Below are 25,575 nucleotides of genomic sequence, written 5' to 3' on the forward strand. Positions count from 1 at the left end.
CTAGGTAGACCAGACCAGGAAATCAACTCCACAGGAAAGTTAAAACTATTTTTATTGAGATTGGCTATAATAACAGAATCTTGCAAATCTGATTGTGCTGTACCTCCTCCCCCTTTTTATACTCCTGTGAATTAGGAAGGTGCCTGCCTGAGTCGCTTCTGAATGTTATCTCCATCAAGGTCATCTTCCTTACTCTCTAGATCAGGGTTTCTCAGCCAGGGTTCCGTGGAACCCTAGGGTTCCTTGAAAGATCACTAGGGGTTCCCTGGGAGATCACAGTTTAGTTAAAAGATTATTTCAAATTTGGGCGACTTCACATTAAAGAGGTAAGTTTCATTCTTTATTTTTAGTTTAAGAACACTATTAGTGCATATATACAGGCCTACACATGAAATGAATATAATAATTTTGTAGCTTCTGGCCTATATTTGAGCCTGAATGTGCAGGGGTCCCCCGAGGCCTGAAAAAATATTTCAAGGGTTCCTCCAGGGTCAAAAGGTTGAAAAAGGCTGTTCTACACACACTGAACAGACAGTAAGAGAAAGAAATGTGACGTCTCTGGTTGTTTAATGTATTTATAGATGCATGTATTAGGAGTGCTTCTAATCTCATTAGAAGTGTGTTGGTTATGGATGTGAACAGGTGTGTGCATTTGTGTGCAAGTGATGCGGTGTTGCTGTCTGAGAACACAAATGATTTGCCATGAATGTTAGATTATATGATGCATCAAGAATAAAAATAAAAGTATCAAAGCCCAAAGTAGTTGTGTTTGTCAAGGAAAGTGGAATGAATAATTGCAGGTTATCTATAAATGGTGAAAAATGGCAAGTAGATGAATTTGTGTACATTGTTTGAATGTACTAAAAATGGGGAAATAGATGGAGAAATGTTAAGATATGCAAAAGGCAGTAAAATGTTGCACAGGTAGTCCTAGGTAAACTACAGCAGTTGGGACTGGAATTTCTGTCACTAAGTGACGCGGTTGTAAAGCATGATGTCATGTGACTGACCTGCTTAGAGATGGTAATTCCAGCACTACTGGTTGCCATTGTTAAGTGAATCACCACAGGTCATTAAGCGAGGACATCATGTGATTGCCATTTGCGACCTCCTGCTGGCTTCCTCACTGACTTTGCTTGTCAGAAGCTGGCAAAGAAGATTGCAAATGGCAACCACATGACTGCGGGGACCCTCCACAGCCAGAACTCCAATGACCAGTCATAAGTACCACTCGTTCAGTGCCATCGCAAGTTTGAATGGTTGCTGAACGAGTGGTTGTTAAGCAAGGACCACCTGTAGAAAATACGTTGCTTGCAGGGTAAAATGTAAGTTTATCAAAAGAAGCAAAAATTGATGTATATACTGTAAGAACATACTTCTGACCATTTTGTTATATGAAAGTGAGAGTTGTGTATGTCAGGAGAAACGTAAAAGTTGAATACAGTGGCAAAGAAGTACTTACAGAGTGTATGTGGTAAAACAAGAAGATAATAGAGTCGAGAATGAACGGATGATGAATGAATATGTATTTAATACAAAAGTGAGTGACCAGTCTGAAAGAAGTACATTGAGCTAATTTGGTTTTACAGAAAGAATCACTGGATTACAAAACAAATGTATGAAGTAAGAGTGAACGGTTTACCAGAAGGAAGAAGAGAAAGTCGTGATTGAATGGTGTTGATCCTGAGGTGAAAAGTTTAAAAAACAAAGGGCAATGTATAAATGAATGCATGGACATGGTAGAAACAAGGATGTTTTGTGAGGATAGAAAGGAATGATGTTGGTGTAAATCAGATATAAACAACAAAATTTCCTTTTTCTTACCTCAAGCTTTAATTTACTTTTGCTTGCTATTTCTGTACTTTGCATACTGTTTCTTACCCCTCAAGGGAATGCTGTGATAGTTATCTATGTATGTACATGAAATGCCTTGCTGCAGAGTGTCATGCCTCATTTTTCATGTATTTTACATAGATTCCTGGTTTGCTTTTGTATTTGCATAACTTTTTTTTTTATGTCTTCCAGTCAGTCTTGACACCTGGTGACTGCCTAGACAAGTTCCCACAGTTTTCTTGGCAAGATTTTCGGAAGTGGTTTGAAAGAAAGTGACTGGTCCAAAGTCACTCAACTGGTTTCATGCCTAAAATGGGACTAGAGCTCACAGTCTTCCAGCTTCTAGCCTGGTGCCATAACCAAACCACCACACCAAACTGGCTGTCTTGCATAACTTTTTGTAATAGTTTGTAATAAAATGGATGGTATTGAATGGTGCAGGGAGCCAGTGGTTAAGGCACTGGGCTAGAAACCGGGAAACCATGATTTCTAGTTCTGCCTTGGGCATGAAGCCAGTCACTCTCTCTGAGCCCTAGGAAGGAGGCAATGGCAAACCACTTCTGAAATCTGGCCAAGAAAACTGCAGGGACTAGTCCAGGAGTCAAAAACTGACTTGAAGGCATGAAAGAAAGAAAGAAAGAAAGAAAGAAAGAAAGAAAGAAAGAAAGAAAGAAAGAAAGAAAGAAAGAAAGAAAGAGGGAGGGAGGGAGGGAGGGAGGGGGGGCCATTAGAAAAGGACAGTGTCAAATAAATGGGATCAAAGAAGGCCCTTATTATAATCTGTTATGTAGGGACCCCAAAACCTGGAGCCAGCTGCTAAAGAAGCCAATTATGATCTGTACAGTACTCTAAACTATTAGTTCAATCAGAGGCAGGCAGTAATATCAAACAGGCACTTTCCCAAATCAAAGCTTGACTTTGCCTTGCTTATTCCTTTCCCTTTCTGCCCTTTCTCTTCCAAGGAGAAAAAGCACCCTCATGAAAGGCTCTTAGGCAAGGGGGATAGCAAAGAGTGGAGAACTCCCTTATTTAACAGGTGTTTGTGGGCTAGCAAGGGCACACATCGCATACCAGGGATTACAGGTCTGGGAACAAGCCCAGCAACCTCCCAAAGGAAACAATCCTGCTATGGAAAATAGCTGGACTTTTTTCACTCACTGAAGTCATCTCCTTTCAGAAATCATGCCTATTGAAAAGTTTCATCATCCCCAGTGGGAAATATCTTATAATTATCTCTGAATTTTATTTACTGTCATAGAGAAACCTGGAAAAACTCCTTGCTGCCTCCTCCTTCACTACTTCCATAACCTCCTTCATTCTGTTGTGAATTAAGTAAAGAGACTGAAAAGGTGTTGAAGTGCCCATGTTGGATATCCCCAACCCCAATTTTTTGGATTTATCAAATTGAAAAATTAAAAATCCATGTTTATATGTGGGACAAGCTTATGGGGCAAACAATATCTCTGTTTGAAACCAGACATCTGCGTTTTGGTGACATTTGCATCTTCCTGGTTCTAAAGCCACATCACTCATTTTAAGTTCTTGATTCTTCTTTCTGCCATAGAGAACTGGCATGATTTTAATACTTCTTCCTGTAACTTATTGGCTGATTCAAATAATTTAATGGGGGGGGGGAACCTTCTGCAAGTTGGAAGGAGGAAGTAAGCATTCTCTTTGACCTGGCTGTCAAATATACCTAAAGTATAAATCTAAAAGCTGCTGTTATTGCTTTTAAAAAAGACTTGAGCAATTTTGCTTCTCCTTAAACAAAATGGTAAAGTGTGATTATGCAGATGAAATATAGTTTATAATGATATTAGTAATCAGTGGCTGGCAATCTACTGTTACAGATGCTGGAAATGATGAGCATCACTTACTTGTACATCAAAAGTAATGTATGACCACTTGTGGAGCTGTCTTTGATTTACCTTATAGCTATATAAAGCTGAAGTTTCCTTTTTCATCAAATGTCTAAACTACCATTTGTCAGTACATCTCCTATTCCTGTTTAAGGCCTGAAATGTGGTACTTATTATACCCAGCATGTACAGAACAAAGAATGTATTCTCTGCTTTTCTTATTGTGTATTGTTCTGCTTTTCAAAGGCCTATTGGTCCTGCCAATTCTTTGTGAGATCATGACATTGCTACATCAATGTAAGATATCAGGGAAATTCTGCCACCATCATTTCACTTGGCTTCCACCCACCTGCACGCTGAAAACTGGACAGAATCATTGTATTTACTTGAGAAAAATACCAAAAGCTGCCAGTAAAATCCTTCTATTTGCAGATCATAAAGAGGTATGACTGAGAAAAGTAACCGATAAATGTTCTAGTGCATTGTTTCTTAAACTTTTTTCTCTCAGGACCCCTTCCCATTTTTAAAAATTATGGAGGACCCCAAAAGAACTTACCGTATTAAAAATTAAAATTGACACATTCACTGACACTACCACTTCTCACGATTGTTTTTGATGGGATTTTAATATTATATTGTTTTTCAGCATAGGATGGCAACTAATTTTGATTTTGTGGACTCCTGAGGGGGTCTTGGGAGACCCCTAGGTGGCCTTGGACCACACTTTAAGAAACACTGTTCTAGTGGATAAGAAACTCTTCATGTTTAATCAGATGTCCTGCAGACTTCTGATAAAGAAAGTAGGTGCTTTTTCCATGTTCTTTCTCTTAGTTACTTATTTTATTTATTTATTTATCTAATTTGTCCCCGCCCATCTCCTCCCGTCGGGGGACTCTGGGCGGTTTACAACAATTGATTGAAAACAGTAACCATAAAATACACAGAATAAAATACACTAATAAATAATATAAATAAAGGTAAAAATAAAGAATCCAGGTGGTGAAGAATCTAAAACAGTCCAAGTGGGGGAGGAGTGGTCTATAGCAACCATCCCCAAGTAGATCTATTCCCCTCTCCACCCCAAGCGAGGCAGCAGAACCAGGACTTCAGACTCCGCCGAAAGGCCAGGAGCGATGGGGCCAATCTCACCTCCGGGGGCAGCATGTTCCACAGGGCGGGAGCTACTGCAGAGAAGGCCCGCTTTCTGGACCCCACCAGATGAAATTCTCTTACAGACGGGGTCCACAGCATGCCCTCTCTGAGAGATCAGGTGGGACGGGTTGATGTAATGGGGAAAAGGCGGTCCCTCAGGTACCCTGGCCCCATGCCATGTAGGGCTTTAAAGGTAATAACGAACACCTTGAATTGGACCCGGAAGCAAACTGGTACCCAATGCAGCTCATGCAGCAGTGGTGTTATATGTGCCCTTCTGGGGGCACCAAAAACAGCTCGAGCAGCTGCATTCTGGACCAGCTGGAGCTTCCGGATACTTTTCAAGGGTAGCCCCATGTAGAGCGCATTCCAATAGTCTATAAGAGAGATAACAAGGGTATGAGTGGCTGTTCGAAGGGCCTCCCGGTCCAGGAAGGGGCAGTAACTGGTGCACAGCACGTAGCTGCACAAAGGCTCTCCTGGCCACAGCTGCCACCTGCTCTTCAAGCAGGAGCAGTGAGTCCAGGAGGACCCCCAGATTACGCACTGGGTCTCTCTGGGGCAGTGCAACCCCATCCAGAACCAGAGATGATAAATTAACCCACAGTCCTTACCAGGGTTCAGTTGAAGCCTGTTGTTCCCCATCCAGGCCCCCACAGCCCCCAGACACTCAGAGAGGGTAGTCACGGCATCACTTAGTTCACCTGGGATGGACATATACAATTGAGTATCATCAGCATACTAATGATACCTCATCCCATGGTGACAGATGATCTCGCCCAGCGGTTTCATGTAGATGTTAAAAAGGAGAGAGGAGAGTACTGATCCCTGTGGCATCCCACAAAGAAGGGGCCGTGGGGCCGATCTCTCCTCCCCTATCAACACCGACTGGGATTGGCCCTGGAGGAAGGAGGTGAACCAGCGTAAAATTACGCCACCCACCCCCAACTCCCTGAGCTGCCCCAAAAGGATACCATGGTCGATGGTATCGAAAGCCACTGAGAGATCAAGGAGAGCGAGGATAGATGCACTGCCTCCATCCCGCTCCCGCCAGAGATCATCCATAAGTGCAACCAATGCTGTTTCCATCCCATAACCGGGCCTGAAACCTGACTGAAAGGGGTCTAGATAATCCACTTCATCCAGAACCCTCTGGAGCTGAAAAGCCACCACTTTCTCAACCACCTTCCCCAAAAAGGGGAGGTGGGAGACTAGACGAAAATTGTCCAGAACAGTAGGGTCCAGCGATGGCTTCTTGAGGCTTCTTATACTCATTTTTACTTTCAAGTAGGACCATGATTTCTTCTACCTGGATGAAAAGAAAACTATTTGAAAACTGTTTTAATTTTTTTTTTAAATACAGCAAACTCTTGAAAACATCGTTTAAATAGAAGACTTATGATGTATATAAGATGTAGACAAAGTTGGGGACCTGAATGCACATTTGGAATGTTGAGACATGTCAGGGGCACTCTTACAAAATGGCTGCATGCAGGATGGAGTCTGGCACATTCACCAAATGGCTGTCATGGTGATATGGTCAGCCATTAAACATCACTTTACTTAAAAGCCAATTGGAAAGGTTGCACCATCTCTGCCACTAATCTCAAGAATTCTCTCTACCACCTCTCCTTACTTTTGCTGTTTTTGTGACTAAGTAGGCAGTTTTTGTGACTAAGTAGGGGTTGCTGCCTAAAGTAGTAGGCAGCAACCCCTCATCCTTTTTCTTGTCTAAGAATGCCTGTGTGGTCTACAGGAGGCCCAGAAACATTTTAGAAATAAAGATAATACAGAAGGGCTTTAGTTTTGCAGCTTCCTAGATCCCCAGGATTTTGCTTATTTGTTTGTTTTTCAATCAAAAGAATCTAAATCCCTTTTTTAAAATTATAAGAATCTCAAAAGTAAAGTCAGGGACAGAATATGTGGTGAGCACCAAAAGAATTGACCTTAGGGACTAAGTTGATGACTTCTGAAATAAGTCCTGATATATTACCTTAGACTAATTTTTTTCTAATTTCCTACAGTTTGTCCATCTTCAGGGGATTTTTTTTATTATCATTATGACCACAGGTCCTTCCTCTTCTTTTAAATCAAGAACTTCATTATACTACAGACTGTGGTGAGATATATAAAGCCGAACTTGTGGCTTCCTCTTTTAAATATGCAACTGTTCTTCTTTGTAGCCTAATTGCTGAAGAAGACACAGCAGGAAGCAGAAGTTTTTAAATGGCTGGACTGAAATAAATTAGCCATATCTATAGTAAAAAAATATTTTCAGAATTAACCAACATTTTAAAATCAGTATTTTGTGGACTTCTAGGTCAATGGTGCAACTATCAAAGATAATATTTGGAAAATAAAGGTATGTAAAGTCATCATTAGGTAAGTAAAAGGCAATTAAGGGCTGTAAAGACTGAGAAAAAGGTCAGCATGACCTTTTACGAATGAATCAATCGCAATAGGCATTGCATATATCAGATCTAATGTGATGTATGAAAGCTGACTTGGCTGTTCTTATGTTTTGCCAAGTCGCTAAATATGTAAGATAAGAAATTTTCATTGCCAAGTGATGGACATTCTTGTCTCCATTAAAAGTTGCAGGCTAGCTGTATAAATTTGGAGAAATTGTAAACATGAAAAGATTCCCTTTTAAATTCTATATGAAAGGGAAATATGAAATAAGGATTTTTTTTCTGAATAACTTCATATTGGAATTACTGCAACATGACATATGATAAATTATATTTAAAATGTCAGTCAATTGGGATTGGAACTAGAGAAGAATTGTATGGCTTCCTATGACAGGAGGGGGAAATAATGATGAACTTTTAATGGTATATAATATATCTTATAATAGCAGCAAGTGGGTGGGCTATTCCAGACATATAGGATGAGGCTTGTTCTTGGGATGGAAGTTTTTTATTTTTTAATTGTAATACTCCTGTTTGAGGATTTATATTGCCAGTTTCATCCTTCGCCTGTGTCAGAAAGACACAAAACTGCTGTCAATTTTTGGCAGTCATGGTCAGAGATAATTCCAAAGGCCACAAAAAGGGGACTTAGGGCCTCCAGTGGCCCTAGGACTGCAGGTTTCCCCTCCTGTCATAAGAAGCCAGACAATTCTTCTCCAGTTCCAATCCCAATTGACTGACTTAATAAAAGGAAAACTGGGTTAGATTAGGATTAGATTAGGAGTTCCAGAGCTCCATTGCAATAGTTGCTTTGGTCCTTTCCGAAAGCAAGTTACCTTGATCATAAGGAGACTTCAGGTAAATAGATTCAGTATTATGTGCTCAAACCAAAGAGCAGAAATGTCTGCCAATTTTATCATAGCTGTTTTTCAATGTATTCAAAGTATTTATATGACATTCTGCAGTTTCCATTTAAAGCCAGGAGACTGACTGGCACTCCTATGCATATTGCTTGGAAGGCAAGATGAATAAATAAATTTGCCCTGTATACTTGCTGCATTAGGATCTGACCCCACAGAATCTTAGTGTTACAATGCTCATTTCTGCATTATCAAAAAAGAAGTAAAAAACATGGAATGCAGATTTGCATTATATTGGCATAGTAAGTGCAGACATAAATTTAGAAATAATGATGAACTTTTAATGGAATAAAATATATCTTATAATAGCAGCAAAGGCTGTATCAAGATGGTTCATGTGTGTGTTCTGTAGATTGTTAAAGTAGACTGCCATGGCTCTTGCTTCCCTTCTTATAGGTCTTCCCCGAAAATGGCCATGCTATCCAAAGAAGATAGGGCTATGCTAGACAGAATTCTGGCCTGACAGAATGCTTGCATACAAAAGCTGGAGCTGAACATGAATTGCAGACAATGAGCCTTTTCCTTATTACCCCAAAAGGCTTATTTGGGAAAAGAGGAGCAGGTTGCAGTTAAAGGAAATTCCTTCAGCTTTGACAAACCCATGAAATATTCCCCACTTCCCCAGATCTTGAAATCTGACTCCAAAACATGAAATTCCAATAGGAAAGTTACTCTACTTGGCAAGTCGGTCTTCCATCATGGCTTACAATCTACAGCACCTTCCCCTAAATGAGGGCTTTTTCTTTAGAGAAGAAGAATAATGGGAGTAATCCTAAATGGTTGCTTTTTGCACTTGATAAAAGTCTTCATAGAAACATTCAAGAATTCTTAATTTATTTTTACAGGAAGATCAGGTCTTTTATCTCCATGGCAAACAGGGAGAGATTGATTTATATGCCAGAGAAATGTGAAGTGGTTTGGGAGGCTCAGGTTGAATGGAGCTACACAAGTTGGGTGTTAATGTGTGCTGTACCTGATCAAATTTGGACTCTTGCTGTGAATCATTACTTACCTTTAGAGAAAAGAGTTTGAAGATGGAGCATAGTGAAAATTAGTGGGTGGTAAGATGTGGGATTTGATTTTGACTTGACTTGACTGGAGCTGAAATGTAAACTATACCTACATCCAATGTAGTCCCCAAAGAGGAAGCTACCAAGGGACCTAAACCTACATAAGATCATTTGTTTAAATAGCTCTGAGTTCAGGGAAAAAGAATTGATTGCATGGTTAATCATCCTAGATAATGTGCAGCGAAGCACTGATTAGGATAAATGGTTAGGCTTGAGGTAAGATTCAATGCACCATTGGACCAGTTATGGAATTCTAGAAATTTATTTATTTATTCTTCAAATTTCTATCACCGTCCACCTCTCCCAAAAAGGGGACTCTGGGCGGTTAGAACAGTATTTTAATTGTTCTATTTGCAAATTCAAATAAGCTGTTGCCTTCAAATTTAGCCTATTTTGACAATCTACTTATGTTCAGAAGTTCAGTTCAGGAGAATCTGAAGCGACAACATTGTTTAAAGGGAATACTTCAACAGCACTTTAAAAAGGAAGTATTTTAATTCATATGGAGAAGTGGTTTAGGACCCAGCTGTCCTGATGATCACATCTTCAAGAGAAAGTTGTTTTCATTCATCTGCTGACAATGATATTTAGAAATTCTAGCAAGAAGAAAATAGGGAATGGAAGATGGTTCCTGCAAATGAAGTTGGAGGATCTTTGGAAGGAAAGAAACCCTTTGGGAAAGCTGCTTATTTTTGCAGAAAGCATTTCATTAATTGTCCCATAGCTGTTACATGAATGTTAAATATTGAATTTCACTGAAAGTCTCTCTCCCTCTCTCTCTCTGTCAGCTGGACTTAATGTTTTCAGTAGGGCCAAGAGGCACAGTGGGTAAGCTAATGATGCAAAATGATGAGACAATGCCATTCTTTTGTTAGGGACTAATATTTTCTCTTTGTTCCTAATTTGGGTGGATTTTTTTTTTTAATTGTATTAAGCTTATTTTGGTATACTATAGTTTTCATAATGTAAAATGGCAAGAAAGTTGAGGGGTTTCTGGGGATGGAGAAAAAATGGACTACAGGTCTTCTGAATGGGGCACTCTCCTTTTCTTTTTGATCTCTAATAGGTGAAATGATCAAAAGCTTTTTATATCTCTATCAGGCATTGCAAGACTGCTTGGAATCTATTTTATTTCTACCACTCAGTTCAGATATATTTGCCTCTTGAATATTTCTGAATTCAAACATGAGGCTGATCATCTTTATTTTGTTCACTGTGATGCATGGTGAGTAGCCAGAAGTTTTATCTCCTTAGCTTTTCCCCTACATGTTAAGAAAGGTTGACACTAATGACCCAATCAATATTCATTCAACAGTTAGATGTAGGGTGCTTCCAAATAGAGAGCAATCAAAAGGTACCAGGTATACAACAGTTCGCCCATTTCCTTCTTAACTGATTTTCTTTGGAATGAAAAATATTGGAAAAAATATTGGAGTGAGGGGGAAAAAATCAGAGACGGGCTGTCTGGACAATTCTGTGAATAAGACAGGCTCATAGTTCTGACTCATTCTTACAACAGCGGTGGAAGGGGAAGCAACTCCCAAATTTACCTTTCGGGTTACTCCTTTGTGGTCTTCCATTTCTATGTTTATCAACTACACAAGCTACCCATTATGGACGAAATGGCTCCTTAACCAAATATCACTCATACAATACTATTTCTAGATATCAATGCTATTGATACAATGCTATTTCTAAATATTGCTAATACAATGCTATTTCTAGAACCCACTTCAGTTTTAACTCTCCTTAAAACCAGTTTCTGGTAAATTTGAAAGATTATTTACTATTGAATAAAGTGGTTCCTAGATTTTTCCAGAAATTTATGTTTACATTAAAGAAATTACAAACAAAGCAATATCTGGCAAAATATAAGTTCTTTTTCTTGGACATTTTCAAATAATTAAATATTTGTTAGTTGATTATCTTTTAACTTATTAATTAGTAATATTTAAATACATATACATATTACTATGATTTTGTTTCAATAGTGTTTCCTTGCTGATAGAGTGAAAGAAGTGTTGCAATACTATAAGATGGTCCCACTGACTCCAGTAATGCTTACTGTCAAAGGAGATTATAGACAACAACTGCAATAAGCAAGATTTTCCATAGATTGGAATTCTCACCCTTCTCCATCATCCCTTCCATTTCCTTTTCCAAAATTGACCAAATAACAGTGGTACAACCCACTTCAGCATTTCAGAAGCATTCTGGATCTCATGATAGTTATAGTTCCTATTCATCCTTAATAATCAAGATCCATGGAAACTATATTGCACATAGATCACTAAGGTCAGAATACTGTCTGGAGGTTGTATGGAGCATTCAAAAAATGGGGATCCATTCAAAGTGATCCTACTGAATGAATGGAAACTATGCTCTCCATGATAATTTTGTGTGGACATTGACTACAGTGACGGCTAACTAGTGCAGTCACTCGACCTATTATGAGATATCTCCAGCATGAACTGGGTTGCAAAACAAACAGGATGATTATGTTGTGATGGATGGGTACTAGCATAATGTAAAGCCATTTAGATGGGCTTAGAGGGGCCTCAGTTTTTAGTGGGTATAAGCGTTTCACCTGAGAAGTTTGGTTTTGGACCAATTCTTGTTCTATAGGATTAAATAAACTGAAAACAAATATATATTCTATCAATTCATATTACTAAGGTTTTATCTGATTAATTTATTTAATTGGATCTGGGTTAAGATTATTAATTCTCTTTTGGGGGTTATTTGATTTACAGGATAACTGGTACAATGTACTTTATCTTCTTTCTTGGACAATGTGCTGATTGCCTTCCTTCTTCCTTTCTTCAAAATAGTTTCAATCACATTATACGGACCAAGTCTACTGATAAGTCATACGGGTGGATCAGTGACAATCAAATGCTATTATGTAACCACCTCAGTGAATAAGCATGACAGAAAATTTTTGTGCAAGGAATCGCCATATAAAAGCTGTCAAACCATCATTTCTAGTAATGCTTTCATTCATCAAGATTACAAAGGAAGAGTGTCAATGTACAACAACCCTCAAAAGGGGATTTTGCAAGTGACAATGAGTCAGCTGAAAAGGACAGATTCCAGTAATTACAGATGTGGCCTTGGCAACATAAATGATGGTTTATATGTTAGAGTGAATTTAACTATTTTGGAAGGTAAGTAAATATTATAAATGTATTCTTCTCCAAAGAATATGTATATCCTAGTGATGGCTTATTTTAAAATATTACAAAATCAACTTTGTTAAACACAAAATAACTTAGGTGCTACTAACTCTGCCTTTTAAGAATTTATTTTATACAAAATTATAAGTTCCTTTACCCTCTTTGAACTAAGTGACATCCATATTTAAGCATGTTTACATATTACTGATTGCAATGGTAAAGTTACACATGGTATTCAAAATGCTCACATTTGGATATGTGTGTGTGTGTGTGTGTATCACTACACTTTTGTAAGTATAGTCCACTCCACAGTACCTGAGAGGACTTTAAAAAAAAAAAAGCCCAGCAGAAATGTAGGTAGTTCAGGGAAAGGAACATAGTAATTAAAACACATAAAACACATTTCCTTCTGGGTTTCAAATCAGACACATTCTGCACAACAGATAAGTATTATAACCACTGTGCTGGTGAGAAAAGTCTGCTGTAACAGGTGCGGCAACAGATTTTAGTGAGGAAAAACAGGGAAAATATAAGAAAGGCATTTTTATTTTAAAGCTGGTTTGTTGTGCCCACACACACACACACATACATTTTATGCTTTATCTTTGTATATATGAATGTAATTTAACTCTGTTTGCAAGCAATTCCCACTTCCTTTCTGACAGGGCCCAGCAGCAGAGGAATTGTCCAGGAAGAGGATGTGGTACCCTGCAGTCTGGCCTGGATACTTTGCCAGCTGCTGCCAAAGTATCTTTGGACAGGATTCTCTTAAGACTGCTTAGACTCAGCCTAGCTTGGACACCAGGCAAGAGCAGCTTAAGGGCGCAGTGTGGATATGGCCACTGTGATTTCTGCCTGGAAGTGAGAGAGCTCTTTGGTGGCACCCCAGATCTGAAAGTGCTTTCCCAGAGGGTTATGCCTGGTGCCTAATTTATTATTTATTAGATTTACATGCCCATCCCAAATACATGGTTCTGGATGGCTAACAATATTAAAAATGATAAAAACATACACAAAAACCTTAAAAATACACAGCAGCTGGGAAAAATGACAAAAACATGAATCGATCAGTCAACGCAACCAAGAAACAGGCTCCATCTCCACTCAGGGGTTAGCACAGAGCTAAGATTTCAAGGCCTTACCAAAAGCCAGTAGGGAGGGGGCCAATCTAATCTCCAGAGGGATGATACTCCAGAAGGCGGGCACCACAGCAGAAAAGGCTTTCCTCCTGGGCCCTGCTGGCTGACACTGCCAGACCAGATGTGATGAGTAGAAATTCTTGGCAGAGTGCTGGAAAGCATTTGGCCCGAGAGATCAGAAAAATCACACACCAGGCATTTCTATAAAAATAAATTTATTTACAGAAAGCACAAAAACATTTTCAAGCTTGTGCATGCACACACGCTCAGAGCTGAGAGCGGGAAAGACTGTGCTGCAAGGAAAAGGAAACTGAAACTAAAACAAGTCCAGGCAAGGTTCCTCCCCCAGGCAATGTAGCTATTAACACCTAAATGGAGGACAATTAAATTCAGTCTTTTCACTCTGCCAATACTTAAGGAAGTAGCAGAAAACAATATACCAACAGAAATGACTGGGGAGAGATGGTCCTTAAAATGTAAAATTAAATATGACAATACTTTACTAATGAGTTTATTAAAAATACAGTATATATTGAGGCGATCACAGTTTAATAATGCTGGGCATGAAACCAGATCACAAGAGGGACTTGTTAATTTTATTTATTTATTTGAATTTATTAGCTCAATATTTGAATTTATTGGCTCAATATTTGAATTTATTAAGTCATTATTATTGAGTTACCTGAGTGGTTAGAATCACTGATAACAAGTTATGATGACTTACATTGCAAGATTGGAAAGTTACCATGTGATTTATTAAGGAATGGATAGATTTATCTTTAGAGCTATGTTCTGAACAAAACCAGGACTGAACAGGATCAAACATTTTAGTCTGGAAAAAAACCTCAAATGGTATTGAGATAAGATTCTGTAATGTTTGATTTATTTCACAACATTTTCTGGCAGAAACAATGAATTAATTCACTTTGTGAACCACTGACCACCTAATTAAAGTAGGTACAAATTGGAGAAAGAAGCAAATAAATTAGAGATGTTGCTTTGCTTGACTGATCTTAAATGAACATTGCTCATTCATTTCCAAGGTCATGCCCTTTTGATATTCCAGTCTGAGTGGTCTGGGAATGATGGAAGTTTTAATCCAAACTATCTGGAGTGGTTTAAGTTGGGGCATAGCCATTTAACATCCCTGATATCTGTTCCCCAATGTGAAACAACTGTTTAGAGTGACCTTTCCATTTAAATTAATAATATCTGTGCAAAGCCCCAGTCTCTGAAAAAAAAATGTTAAGAGTTTCTGTGAATGATTAGAATTGCTAGACATACTAATTTATTTGTTCCTCTTACTATGCATTTGGGATGTATAACTGGAATTGTGTCATGTTTTGTTCCTATCTGATATAATTTGTCATGCCTCTGATGTTTTTTTTTAGCAAATAAAGTACTTAAATGCTTTTTCAGCTAGTTGCTTCAGACTGATAGGAAAATTAATACATAATACACTCTGATGGTTTATTTTCTCCAAACAGGCCTGGATTTGCCCAAATCCCCTCAAATTGTCTGGGGTAAGCTGAAAGGATCGGTGGAACTCCAATGCCTGTCTGAAACTCCCAGGCTGGAAATCTTGTGCAAGATGATCCGTACTGGTTGTTTTCCCATAGTAGACAAAAGAAAAAGCAAGAGTAGACAGCACAGTCACCGAATTGTGATGACCAGTGGAAATAGCTCAGGACCTTTCAATGTTATTATAAATGAGCTGGAAAGAAAAGACTCTGGAATCTATATGTGCGGGACAAGAAAACTGGGCAAGAATGCAAGCACAAGAACCATACAACTGCAGGTTGTAGAGGGTAAGCCTGAAGAGAAAAATTGTAAAAGCATAATTGTGGCCTCACAAAAGAAAACAGCACAGGAGCTGAAGAAAAGCAAATCAAGAGAGGAAACCGATTCCTCATTTTACAATCCCTGATTCTTACCCAGTTTTCTGACTCCATGCTGTAGGCTCTAGGCACAGAGGCTATTCTAATCACCACCTATTGCTTAAATTGAGGGTGCAGCCAGGGCATGAGGTCTGCAGCATCAGCTCTCCAACTCCCATGATGGCTTCTGAAGCCAAAAAGTGCTTCTTCCCCCTCCTGCTTTGAAGAACACCCTCAACTAGCATGTTCTCCATGATGATTTTCCTTAAAGGAACAGTCTTCTTCATTCTTTGGAAGGGGGTGAAAAGGGTTGATTTTCTCGTCTCACTGGACAAATCCTCCTATCTTTGCTTTTTTTGTCTTTTTCTGTCTTACTCTTTCCCACAGTTCTTACCATCCCCCATCTCTCATCCTAGCCCTTCCGTATTCCATTCTTCATTCACCTTTCATTTGGCATATTCTGGCTCGTGAGAGCTGATTGTTAAATTTTCTGTGAGCCGGTTGAGAGCAGCATCAGCTGTTCGGCAGCTCATGGCATGGTGGTGGTAGCAATGGAGCTGGCAGAGCTGGTTGTTACACATTTATCAGTACGCACCTGCCTGTACTTGAATTAAATTAACAGTAAATGAGGTTCAGCCTGAGCATCCTGGAGTTCTATTTGTCCCTACCCAATATATGCATTAAGCCATCTCCTTTTGTTCAGACTATCTTTTAGTTCCAGCTAGTCAAGGGCTTGCGCTTGCAATAATGTTTTTCCTTATTCATAATTCAGACAAAATTCCACTATGAAACTAAACTGCTTCCCAAAATATATGCAAATGGAATGCATTTGGAAAAATGTCTGCTCACCTGTAATTCCTTGAAAATGTGTAGGCTTAATACTAATTACCAAAATCCCTTTTGAATATCATTTGCCTGAGGGGATTATCAAATGCAAATACTGTAACTTGTCAACATTTACCTTTCCTTATCTTTAAGGCCCATCTGAAATTCAGAAATGATAAACTGTTGGATTTGTTCTCTGGTAACTTTGCTTTTTTTTTTTAAATAGGAGAAAAGAAAATGCTCAAGATAAATTTTCCAAAAGAAAAATCTCTATACATAGAAATATGATTATTAGAAACTATTTTTCTACATACAAAGATCCTTTGTCTGTAAATATGGCAAAACATCTGATTATTTGAGATCCTTCTTGCAGTCCTGCAAATGCTGTTTAATTAGCATTGACTTTTTGTACAGCTGATGGCCAGTCCAGAATGTCTATGTGTTCATAAAGGGAAGGGCTGAAGATCACTGGTAAAGCACATGCTTTGTAGGCAAGAAGTCACAGGTATAATCATTGCTATCTCAAGGTAGAATTGAGAAATGCTCCATTCTGAAATGGAGAGTGAGTGTAGACAATACTGACCTAAATGCACCCCAGATGTGAGTTAGTATAAGACAAATTCCTATGTTTCTGTGTTTTTGTGCAAGGCATATGATGCTCAGTTCTAAGCATTCTGGCACAACAGAAATTGGTGAAATAATATCCATACCAGAAATTGCCACTTTGCATGTTACAGCAGGAGGATAGGAAAATTCAACCTTTTTGGTCTCCCTGTGCTCAGTGAATTTATATCCAATTGCTAATTGGATAGCTGGCTGACATAGGTACAGGTGGAACCATGGCTGTTGACAAAAGAAAAGAACTTTGACTTAATGATTATTTATTTAGTTAAACAATTTATAAGGCCATTTATCTCCCAAAAGTAGCTCTGGGTGGTATACGAGGATTAAAAACAACAGTTTAACAGTTTAACAAAAACCATAATGTCCCAGTTCACAAACACAGACCAACTCAGAAGGAACAATATTAACCAATGTTAACCAGCAGAGCTCCCCTAACCATTTGGCCCAAATGCCTAGGGAAACAACCACGTCTTTAGTATTTTACAAACAGCTAACAAGACTAGGGCCATCTTATTCTCCAGAGGGATCTTGTTCCATAGGGCAGATGCTGCCACAGAGAAGTCATGACTCTGAGATCCAACAAGATCACATTGTTTAATAGAAGGGACCTGGAACATGCCTTCCTTGCTAGATCTGGTGGGGCAAGCAAAAATGATGGGAGATAGGGAGCCCTGCAAATAGCCTTTGCATAGTACTTGCTATATTGACCTCCACCACTGCTTTCTAGAGCAAAAGGTAAGAGTGAGAAGGCCCCTTAGATTGCAGCTTCCAACATTTATGCCTCTTTGCTACAATTCTTCTGATAAGTTTCTGGCAGTTGTAAATAATGGTACTCAAATGCAAGGCTGATTTTTTAATATACAGTATAAAAAACAAAGAGGTTTTCATCATGATACAGAAACATTCTTTCATTAATTTCCAGCTACAGCATCATTCTATTTTATTTTTCAAACAGAATCTGTTTTCTCTAATATCTTAAGTGATGCCCAAACTACATGTGAATTGCAGACTGTTAATACATCTTCCTACTGGCAGGTGACATCTACAGACGAAGTCAACAAAGAAAGGTATAGTTGGTGAATACATATGGTCTCTAGGTGAAGCATTTTCCCACCTCATTAGTGGTCAGAATTTACCTGAAATGTAAGCTTCAAACATTTTATTGAACTTGTCTCCAAACTAGGCATCCCCAAGCAGGATCTTTTGACAACTAAGACCCAGGAAAGAATAAGAAACTGAGTTGAATAGCATATCAGAGAATTGTGACTTCAGGAACACACACAGGAAAATGTATTATTTAAGTGCTGCATGCACTGGAGTAGTGAAATAGTTGGATCCAGACTCAACTTGTTTGTATTTTTTCTAGAGGGTCTGTTAAAGCATAGCTAAGTCTGAATACAGCCCAAAGCTTTATATTTACTTTGTGCTATTTTTAAAACTCAACTTCATAATCAACAATACTGAGCCCCTTAGTATGTTCCAGTATATTCCTGGAATAAATGTATACTGTATATACTTGCAGATAAACCAAGAATATTAGGCCCCAAAATACACCTCAAAAATTGGGTTCGGCTTATCCGTGGATGTACTTGTCAGTGAGTATATACGATAATACTTTTTTAAAATACCCACATTTCCCATATATACTCACATATAAGCCCATCCATGGATAAGCAGGCCCTTGAATTTTTAACCAAAATAACATGAAAAACGTGGGTCAGCTTATCTGTGGGTGGTGCATTTTTTATGGTATTTTGGTTAAAAATTTGAAGGTTGGGTTATCCACAGATAGGCTTACACATAAGTATATTATGGTACTAGTATATTCCAACATATTATATTACTGGAATATTCTAGCAAGGGGGATATACTAGTATTACTGGAATATACTAGTGGGGAGGGAGGCATTAAACTTTGGAATTCATACATCTATTCTCTCAACCAACTTAACCAAAAACTATACTTGTTCATATGCTTGGGGGGGAAAAATTCAGAAACAGTTCGTGGGTTGCAATCAATCAACCAATCAATCAATCAATCAATCAATTAATTAAAGGTGAGCCAGTAGATGGCACTCCTTTCTTTTACTCTGTTATGGCTTATTGTGCTGGTGGAGATGTATATTTCAGTTAGAAAACAAAATGCAGTTTCTGCTACAAGGTAAGCAAAAAGTAGATCATCTCTGTCATCGTTTCACCATCCAATCGGTTTATTATGCATAATTAGTAAATTGTGCACTAAACATCTTTACCATAAGCTTGTTGATTGGATGGTTCAAGAAAGACTTTAAGCAGTGGAAACAGACAGCTTGAGATCAGGTTTTTCTGTTGCTGATCAATGTATCATTTTGTGCCACCTGTTGTGAAGTAGGCTATTCCTCCTGGATGTGCTCTTTATGCTGCTTTTATAGATCTGAAGGCAGCATTTGACTCAAGAGAGGTTGTGGCAAAAACTAGCAGCTTCCCCTACTGATTGCCTGCTTGTGCAATTTATGATGTTGCATGAAGGTACTATAAAGCAGATCCAACACTCAAAGGGTGGAAAACTGACTGACCTTCTTCCAACTTCTAATCGAGTCAAGCGGGGATGCATTTTCCTCCCACCCCCATCATTTAATTTTATATCAATGACATTCATTGATAAATAAATAGAAAAGCAGAATTAATAATAAAGCAGAATTCCATCGTCCTTCCTTGGCCAGTAAACCAACCTCCATTCTGCTATTTGCTGATAATGGGTAATCCTGTCTGTATCTCAAGTAGGGCTGCAACGCAGGCTTCACACATTGGCTTCCTGTTGCTAACCTAAAATACTAGAAGTTAAACATGCACAAATCCAGATGTATTCACCTTGCAGCACACTAATCACCCCCACAGCTGGAAGATCAACAGCAGCCAGATTGAACAGGTAAAGGCTTTTCAATATCTTGGCATTTATTTCCAGTCATCTTCTTCCTGGATGCGTCACTCTTCAGATCTTTCTCTGCATGCCTAATAATTATAACCAACTCATGCAATAATTAGATATTTAACATGTAGGGCAATAAATACGTCCCTGCAGCAATTAAACGTTTTAAAGCTAAAGCTAAAGCTAAAGCGCGGTACCGGGCTTACACACAAGTATATTATGGTACTAGTATATTCCAACATATTATATTACTGGAATATTCTAGCAAGGGGAAAATACTAGTATTACTGGGATATACTAGTGGGGAGGGAGGCATTAAACTTTGGAATTCATACATCTATTCTCTCAACCAACTTAACCAAAAACTATACTTGTTCATATGCTTGGGGGGAAAAAATTCAGAAACAGTTCGTGGGTTGCAATCAATCAACCAATCAATCAATCAATCAATTAATTAAAGGTGAGCCAGTAGATGGCACTCCTTTCTTTTACTCTGTTATGGCTTATTGTGCTGGTGGAGATGTATATTTCAGTTAGAAAACAAAATGCAGTTTCTGCTACAAGGTAAGCAAAAAGTAGATCATCTCTGTCATCGTTTCACCATCCAATCGGTTTATTATGCATAATTAGTAAATTGTGCACTAAACATCTTTACCATAAGCTTGTTGATTGGATGGTTCAAGAAGACTTTAAGCAGTGGAAACAGACAGCTTGAGATCAGGTTTTTCTGTTGCTGATCAATGTATCATTTTGTACCACCTGTTGTGAAGTAGGCTATTCCTCCTGGATGTGCTCTTTATGCTGCTTTTATAGATCTGAAGGCAGCATTTGACTCAAGAGAGGTTGTGGCAAAAACTAGCAGCTTCCCCTACTGATTGCCTGCTTGTGCAATTTATGATGTTGCATGAAGGTACTATAAAGCAGATCCAACACTCAAAGGGTGGAAAACTGACTGACCTTATTCCAACTTCTAATCGAGTCAAGCAGGGATGCATTTTCCTCCCACCCCCATCATTTAATTTTATATCAATGACATTCATTGATAAATAAATAGAAAAGCAGAATTAATAATAAAGCAGAATTCCATCGTCCTTCCTTGGCCAGTAAACCAACCTCCATTCTGCTATTTGCTGATAATGGGTAATCCTGTCTGTATCTCAAGTAGGGCTGCAGCGCAGGCTTCACACATTGGCTTCCTGTTGCTAACCTAAAATACTAGAAGTTAAACATGCACAAATCCAGATGTATTCACCTTGCAGCACACTAATCACCCCCACAGCTGGAAGATCAACAGCAGCCAGATTGAACAGGTAAAGGCTTTTCAATATCTTGGCATTTATTTCCAGTCATCTTCTTCCTGGATGCGTCACTCTTCAGATCTTTCTCTGCATGCCTAATAATTATAACCACCTCATGCAATAATTAGATATTTAACATGTAGGGCAATAAATACGTCCCTGCAGCAATTAAACGTTTTAAAGCTAAAGCTAAAGCTAAAGCTAAAGCGCGGTACCGGGCTTACACACAAGTATATTATGGTACTAGTATATTCCAACATATCATATTACTGGAATATTCTAGCAAGGGGAATATACTAGTATTACTGGGATATACTAGTGGGGAGGGAGGCATTAAACTTTGGAATTCATACATCTATTCTCTCAACCAACTTAACCAAAAACTATACTTGTTCATATGCTTGGGGGGAAAAAATTCAGAAACAGTTCGTGGGTTGCAATCAATCAACCAATCAATCAATCAATCAATTAATTAAAGGTGAGCCAGTAGATGGCACTCCTTTCTTTTACTCTGTTATGGCTTATTGTGCTGGTGGAGATGTATATTTCAGTTAGAAAACAAAATGCAGTTTCTGCTACAAGGTAAGCAAAAAGTAGATCATCTCTGTCATCGTTTCACCATCCAATCGGTTTATTATGCATAATTAGTAAATTGTGCACTAAACATCTTTACCATAAGCTTGTTGATTGGATGGTTCAAGAAGACTTTAAGCAGTGGAAACAGACAGCTTGAGATCAGGTTTTTCTGTTGCTGATCAATGTATCATTTTGTACCACCTGTTGTGAAGTAGGCTATTCCTCCTGGATGTGCTCTTTATGCTGCTTTTATAGATCTGAAGGCAGCATTTGACTCAAGAGAGGTTGTGGCAAAAACTAGCAGCTTCCCCTACTGATTGCCTGCTTGTGCAATTTATGATGTTGCATGAAGGTACTATAAAGCAGATCCAACACTCAAAGGGTGGAAAACTGACTGACCTTATTCCAACTTCTAATCGAGTCAAGCAGGGATGCATTTTCCTCCCACCCCCATCATTTAATTTTATATCAATGACATTCATTGATAAATAAATAGAAAAGCAGAATTAATAATAAAGCAGAATTCCATCATCCTTCCTTGGCCAGTAAACCAACCTCCATTCTGCTATTTGCTGATAATGGGTAATCCTGTCTGTATCTCAAGTAGGGCTGCAGCGCAGGCTTCACACATTGGCTTCCTGTTGCTAACCTAAAATACTAGAAGTTAAACATGCACAAATCCAGATGTATTCACCTTGCAGCACACTAATCACCCCCACAGCTGGAAGATCAACAGCAGCCAGATTGAACAGGTAAAGGCTTTTCAATATCTTGGCATTTATTTCCAGTCATCTTCTTCCTGGATGCGTCACTCTTCAGATCTTTCTCTGCATGCCTAATAATTATAACCACCTCATGCAATAATTAGATATTTAACATGTAGGGCAATAAATACGTCCCTGCAGCAATTAAACGTTTTAAAGCTAAAGCTAAAGCTAAAGCTAAAGCGCGGTACCGGGCTTACACACAAGTATATTATGGTACTAGTATATTCCAACATATTATATTACTGGAATATTCTAGCAAGGGGAATATACTAGTATTACTGGGATATACTAGTGGGGAGGGAGGCATTAAACTTTGGAATTCATACATCTATTCTCTCAACCAACTTAACCAAAAACTATACTTGTTCATATGCTTGGGGGGGAAAAATTCAGAAACAGTTCGTGGGTTGCAATCAATCAATCAATCAATCAATCAATCAATTAAAGGTGAGCCAGTAGATGGCACTCCTTTCTTTTACTCTGTTATGGCTTATTGTGCTGGTGGAGATGTATATTTCAGTTAGAAAACAAAATGCAGTTTCTGCTACAAGGTAAGCAAAAAGTCGATCATCTCTGTCATCGTTTCACCATCCAATCGGTTTATTATGCATAATTAGTAAATTGTGCACTAAACATCTTTACCATAAGCTTGTTGATTGGATGGTTCAAGAAAGACTTTAAGCAGTGGAAAAAGACAGCTTCAGATCAGGTTTTTCTGTTGCTGATCAATGTATCATTTTGTACCACCTGTTGTGAAGTAGGCTATTCCTCCTGGATGTGCTCTTTATGCTGCTTTTATAGATCTGAAGGCAGCATTTGACTCAAGAGAGGTTGTGGCAAAAACTAGCAGCTTCCCCTACTGATTGCCTGCTTGTGCAATTTATGATGTTGCATGAAGGTACTATAAAGCAGATCCAACACTCAAAGGGTGGAAAACTGACTGACCTTATTCCAACTTCTAATCGAGTCAAGCAGGGATGCATTTTCCTCCCACCCCCATCATTTAATTTTATATCAATGACATTCATTGATAAATAAATAGAAAAGCAGAATTAATAATAAAGCAGAATTCCATCGTCCTTCCTTGGCCAGTAAACCAACCTCCATTCTGCTATTTGCTGATAATGGGTAATCCTGTCTGTATCTCAAGTAGGGCTGCAACGCAGGCTTCACACATTGGCTTCCTATTGCTAACCTAAAATACTAGAAGTTAAACATGCACAAATCCAGATGTATTCACCTTGCAGCACACTAATCACCCCCACAGCTGGAAGATCAACAGCAGCCAGATTGAACAGGTAAAGGCTTTTAAATATCTTGGCATTTATTTCCAGTCCTCTTCTTCCTGGAAGCTTCACTGTTCAGATCTTTCTCTGCATGCTTAATAATTATAACCATCTCATGCAATAATTAGTTATTTAACATGTAGGGCAATAAATACGTCCCTGCAGCAATTAAACGTTTTAAAGCTAAAGCTAAAGCTAAAGCGCAGTACTTTCCTATGACCAAATAAATGTGCAGTTCCCATCACCATTCAAAGGTAATTTTTAATTAATTAGGTAATCTTGTTTTGAGCATTAATCATAAGTAAAAAAAGGAAAGAGTTATTCCATCATACACAAAAGACAGATGCCAGTGGAGCAGCTCTTAATGCTCTCTGCTGACTTCTAATTTTTTTTCTTGCATCTTTCCTGTTATTTGATTGATTTGATTTGATTTGATGCCACCTGACTCCAAATGACTCTGGGCAGCTGACAATACACCAGACAAAATAAAAACAATATAATACCAAGTAACAAACAACAAATCAATCTAGAACAGAAGAGAAAGAAAAAAGAACAAAATGGCGAACCTGGTAGACACCCCAAAACATCCCACATCCAGCAGAGGGGGCTGCAGCCATCCTGGCAGAAGGCACGGGAGAACAGCCAGGCCTTTATGGTAACTTCAGCTTGGCCTTTCATCTGAGCAATCTATTTCTGCCTTATATTTGTTTCAAATTGACTGTATCAGCTTGCTCTAATTTTGTCTTCCCCAACTTAGTGCAAAAACCTAGTGGTTAGGTCCTGGCACCAACTCCTGGATGGCACCAAGCTGGGGAGAGTTGCTATAATATGATGTAAATGTGCTGCTCCTGATTCATACCTGGGCCATGACATTGTTGGTTATACAACACTGAGGAGAGTGCTAGTTAAAGCAGTGCAAAGTGCTTGAAGCCGAGACCCAATCATTTTAATTCCAGCTGTAAGTGCAGACCTCTTTGTCATTAAATTCTTATATTGGAAACAGTCTGCAGAGGGAATAAAAAAGGATGTATGCCTGTTATTTATTTATTTAGTTAGTTAGTTAGTTAGTTAACTTAGATGTGGCACAACTCCAATCAATTCTGGGTGGCTCATAGCATAAAAACAAACAACAAAATGCAAGCAACCCCTTCCCCCCATAACAATAAACAAGATGGTGAATCCAGTCAACAACAAACATGCACCCAACAAGGGGCTCCAACTAGGCTAGCCCAAAGCCTGGGAGAAGACCCAGATCTTTAAGGCCTCCAGGATGCCATCAGGTGTATACGTATTCAGGTCAGGTGTAGAAATAATGTCTATATTGCCAATTAGTTTGTTCTGATACATGCAAACTAGTTTAACAGTAAAAATTTCATCAAATATTGTGTAGTATTAAATATTCAGTGCTGGTGGTCCCTTTTCCCCATGAACCTATCCATGTATAATGCTCAGAAAGCATGTATGCATAATAATTTATGTATATAATTTATGCGTAGAGTTCTAATCTGATTATGCAACATTCTAATCCAATTGTGCGACAATTCATGTTAATAATTCACATTAATCCACCAGTTATAATTCCTATTCAATGGCTTGAAGAGGCAACCCCACCCCAGAAAGAAAAAGAATGAATAGGTGGTTTCTTAAAAGCCAAAAGATTTTAATATTGTCATCTATAATTTTTCTCAGTACTAGATGGAATCAGCATGACTGATAAAAAAAGTCTTCTTGATCATGAGAAAAGTTAAATTTTCTGACAATTGGCATTACACTAAGTGTACAATAGGCACTTTAACAGTGATAAAAATTCAACCAGTATTTAACTGCTTTTATGATCAAGATGCGACTCCTCTCC

At 38.5% G+C, this 25,575-nt stretch overlaps 1 protein-coding gene across 1 annotated transcript; it reads left to right on the plus strand.

The window, feature by feature from the left end:
• The first annotated feature begins 7,017 nt into the window (after window positions 1-7,017).
• On the plus strand, window positions 7,018-20,625 carry LOC134494577 (polymeric immunoglobulin receptor-like). Its single transcript, XM_063299829.1, has 7 exons — window positions 7,018-7,206; window positions 10,347-10,470; window positions 12,077-12,412; window positions 15,048-15,368; window positions 17,842-17,953; window positions 19,743-19,793; window positions 20,607-20,625. The coding sequence occupies exons 2-7, from the start codon at window positions 10,431-10,433 to the stop codon at window positions 20,623-20,625; spliced, it is 879 nt and encodes a 292-aa protein (XP_063155899.1). The 5' UTR covers window positions 7,018-7,206; window positions 10,347-10,430.
• The last annotated feature ends 4,950 nt before the right edge of the window (window positions 20,626-25,575 follow it).

The sequence above is a fragment of the Candoia aspera genome, chromosome 3 (assembly GCF_035149785.1).
Source record: "Candoia aspera isolate rCanAsp1 chromosome 3, rCanAsp1.hap2, whole genome shotgun sequence".
Lineage (NCBI taxonomy): Eukaryota > Metazoa > Chordata > Lepidosauria > Squamata > Boidae > Candoia > Candoia aspera.

What these genes read in the sequence shown, in the direction of transcription:
- LOC134494577 (XM_063299829.1), top strand. Translation starts at nt 10,431, where the DNA reads ATGAGGCTGATCATCTTTATTTTGTTCACTGTGATGCATG. An exon ending in GAATTTAACTATTTTGGAAG is followed by an intron (nt 12,413 to 15,047) that starts GTAAGTAAATAT and finishes TTCTCCAAACAG; the next exon opens with GCCTGGATTTGCCCAAATCC. An exon ending in GACGAAGTCAACAAAGAAAG is followed by an intron (nt 17,954 to 19,742) that starts GTATAGTTGGTG and finishes TTCACCTTGCAG; the next exon opens with CACACTAATCACCCCCACAG.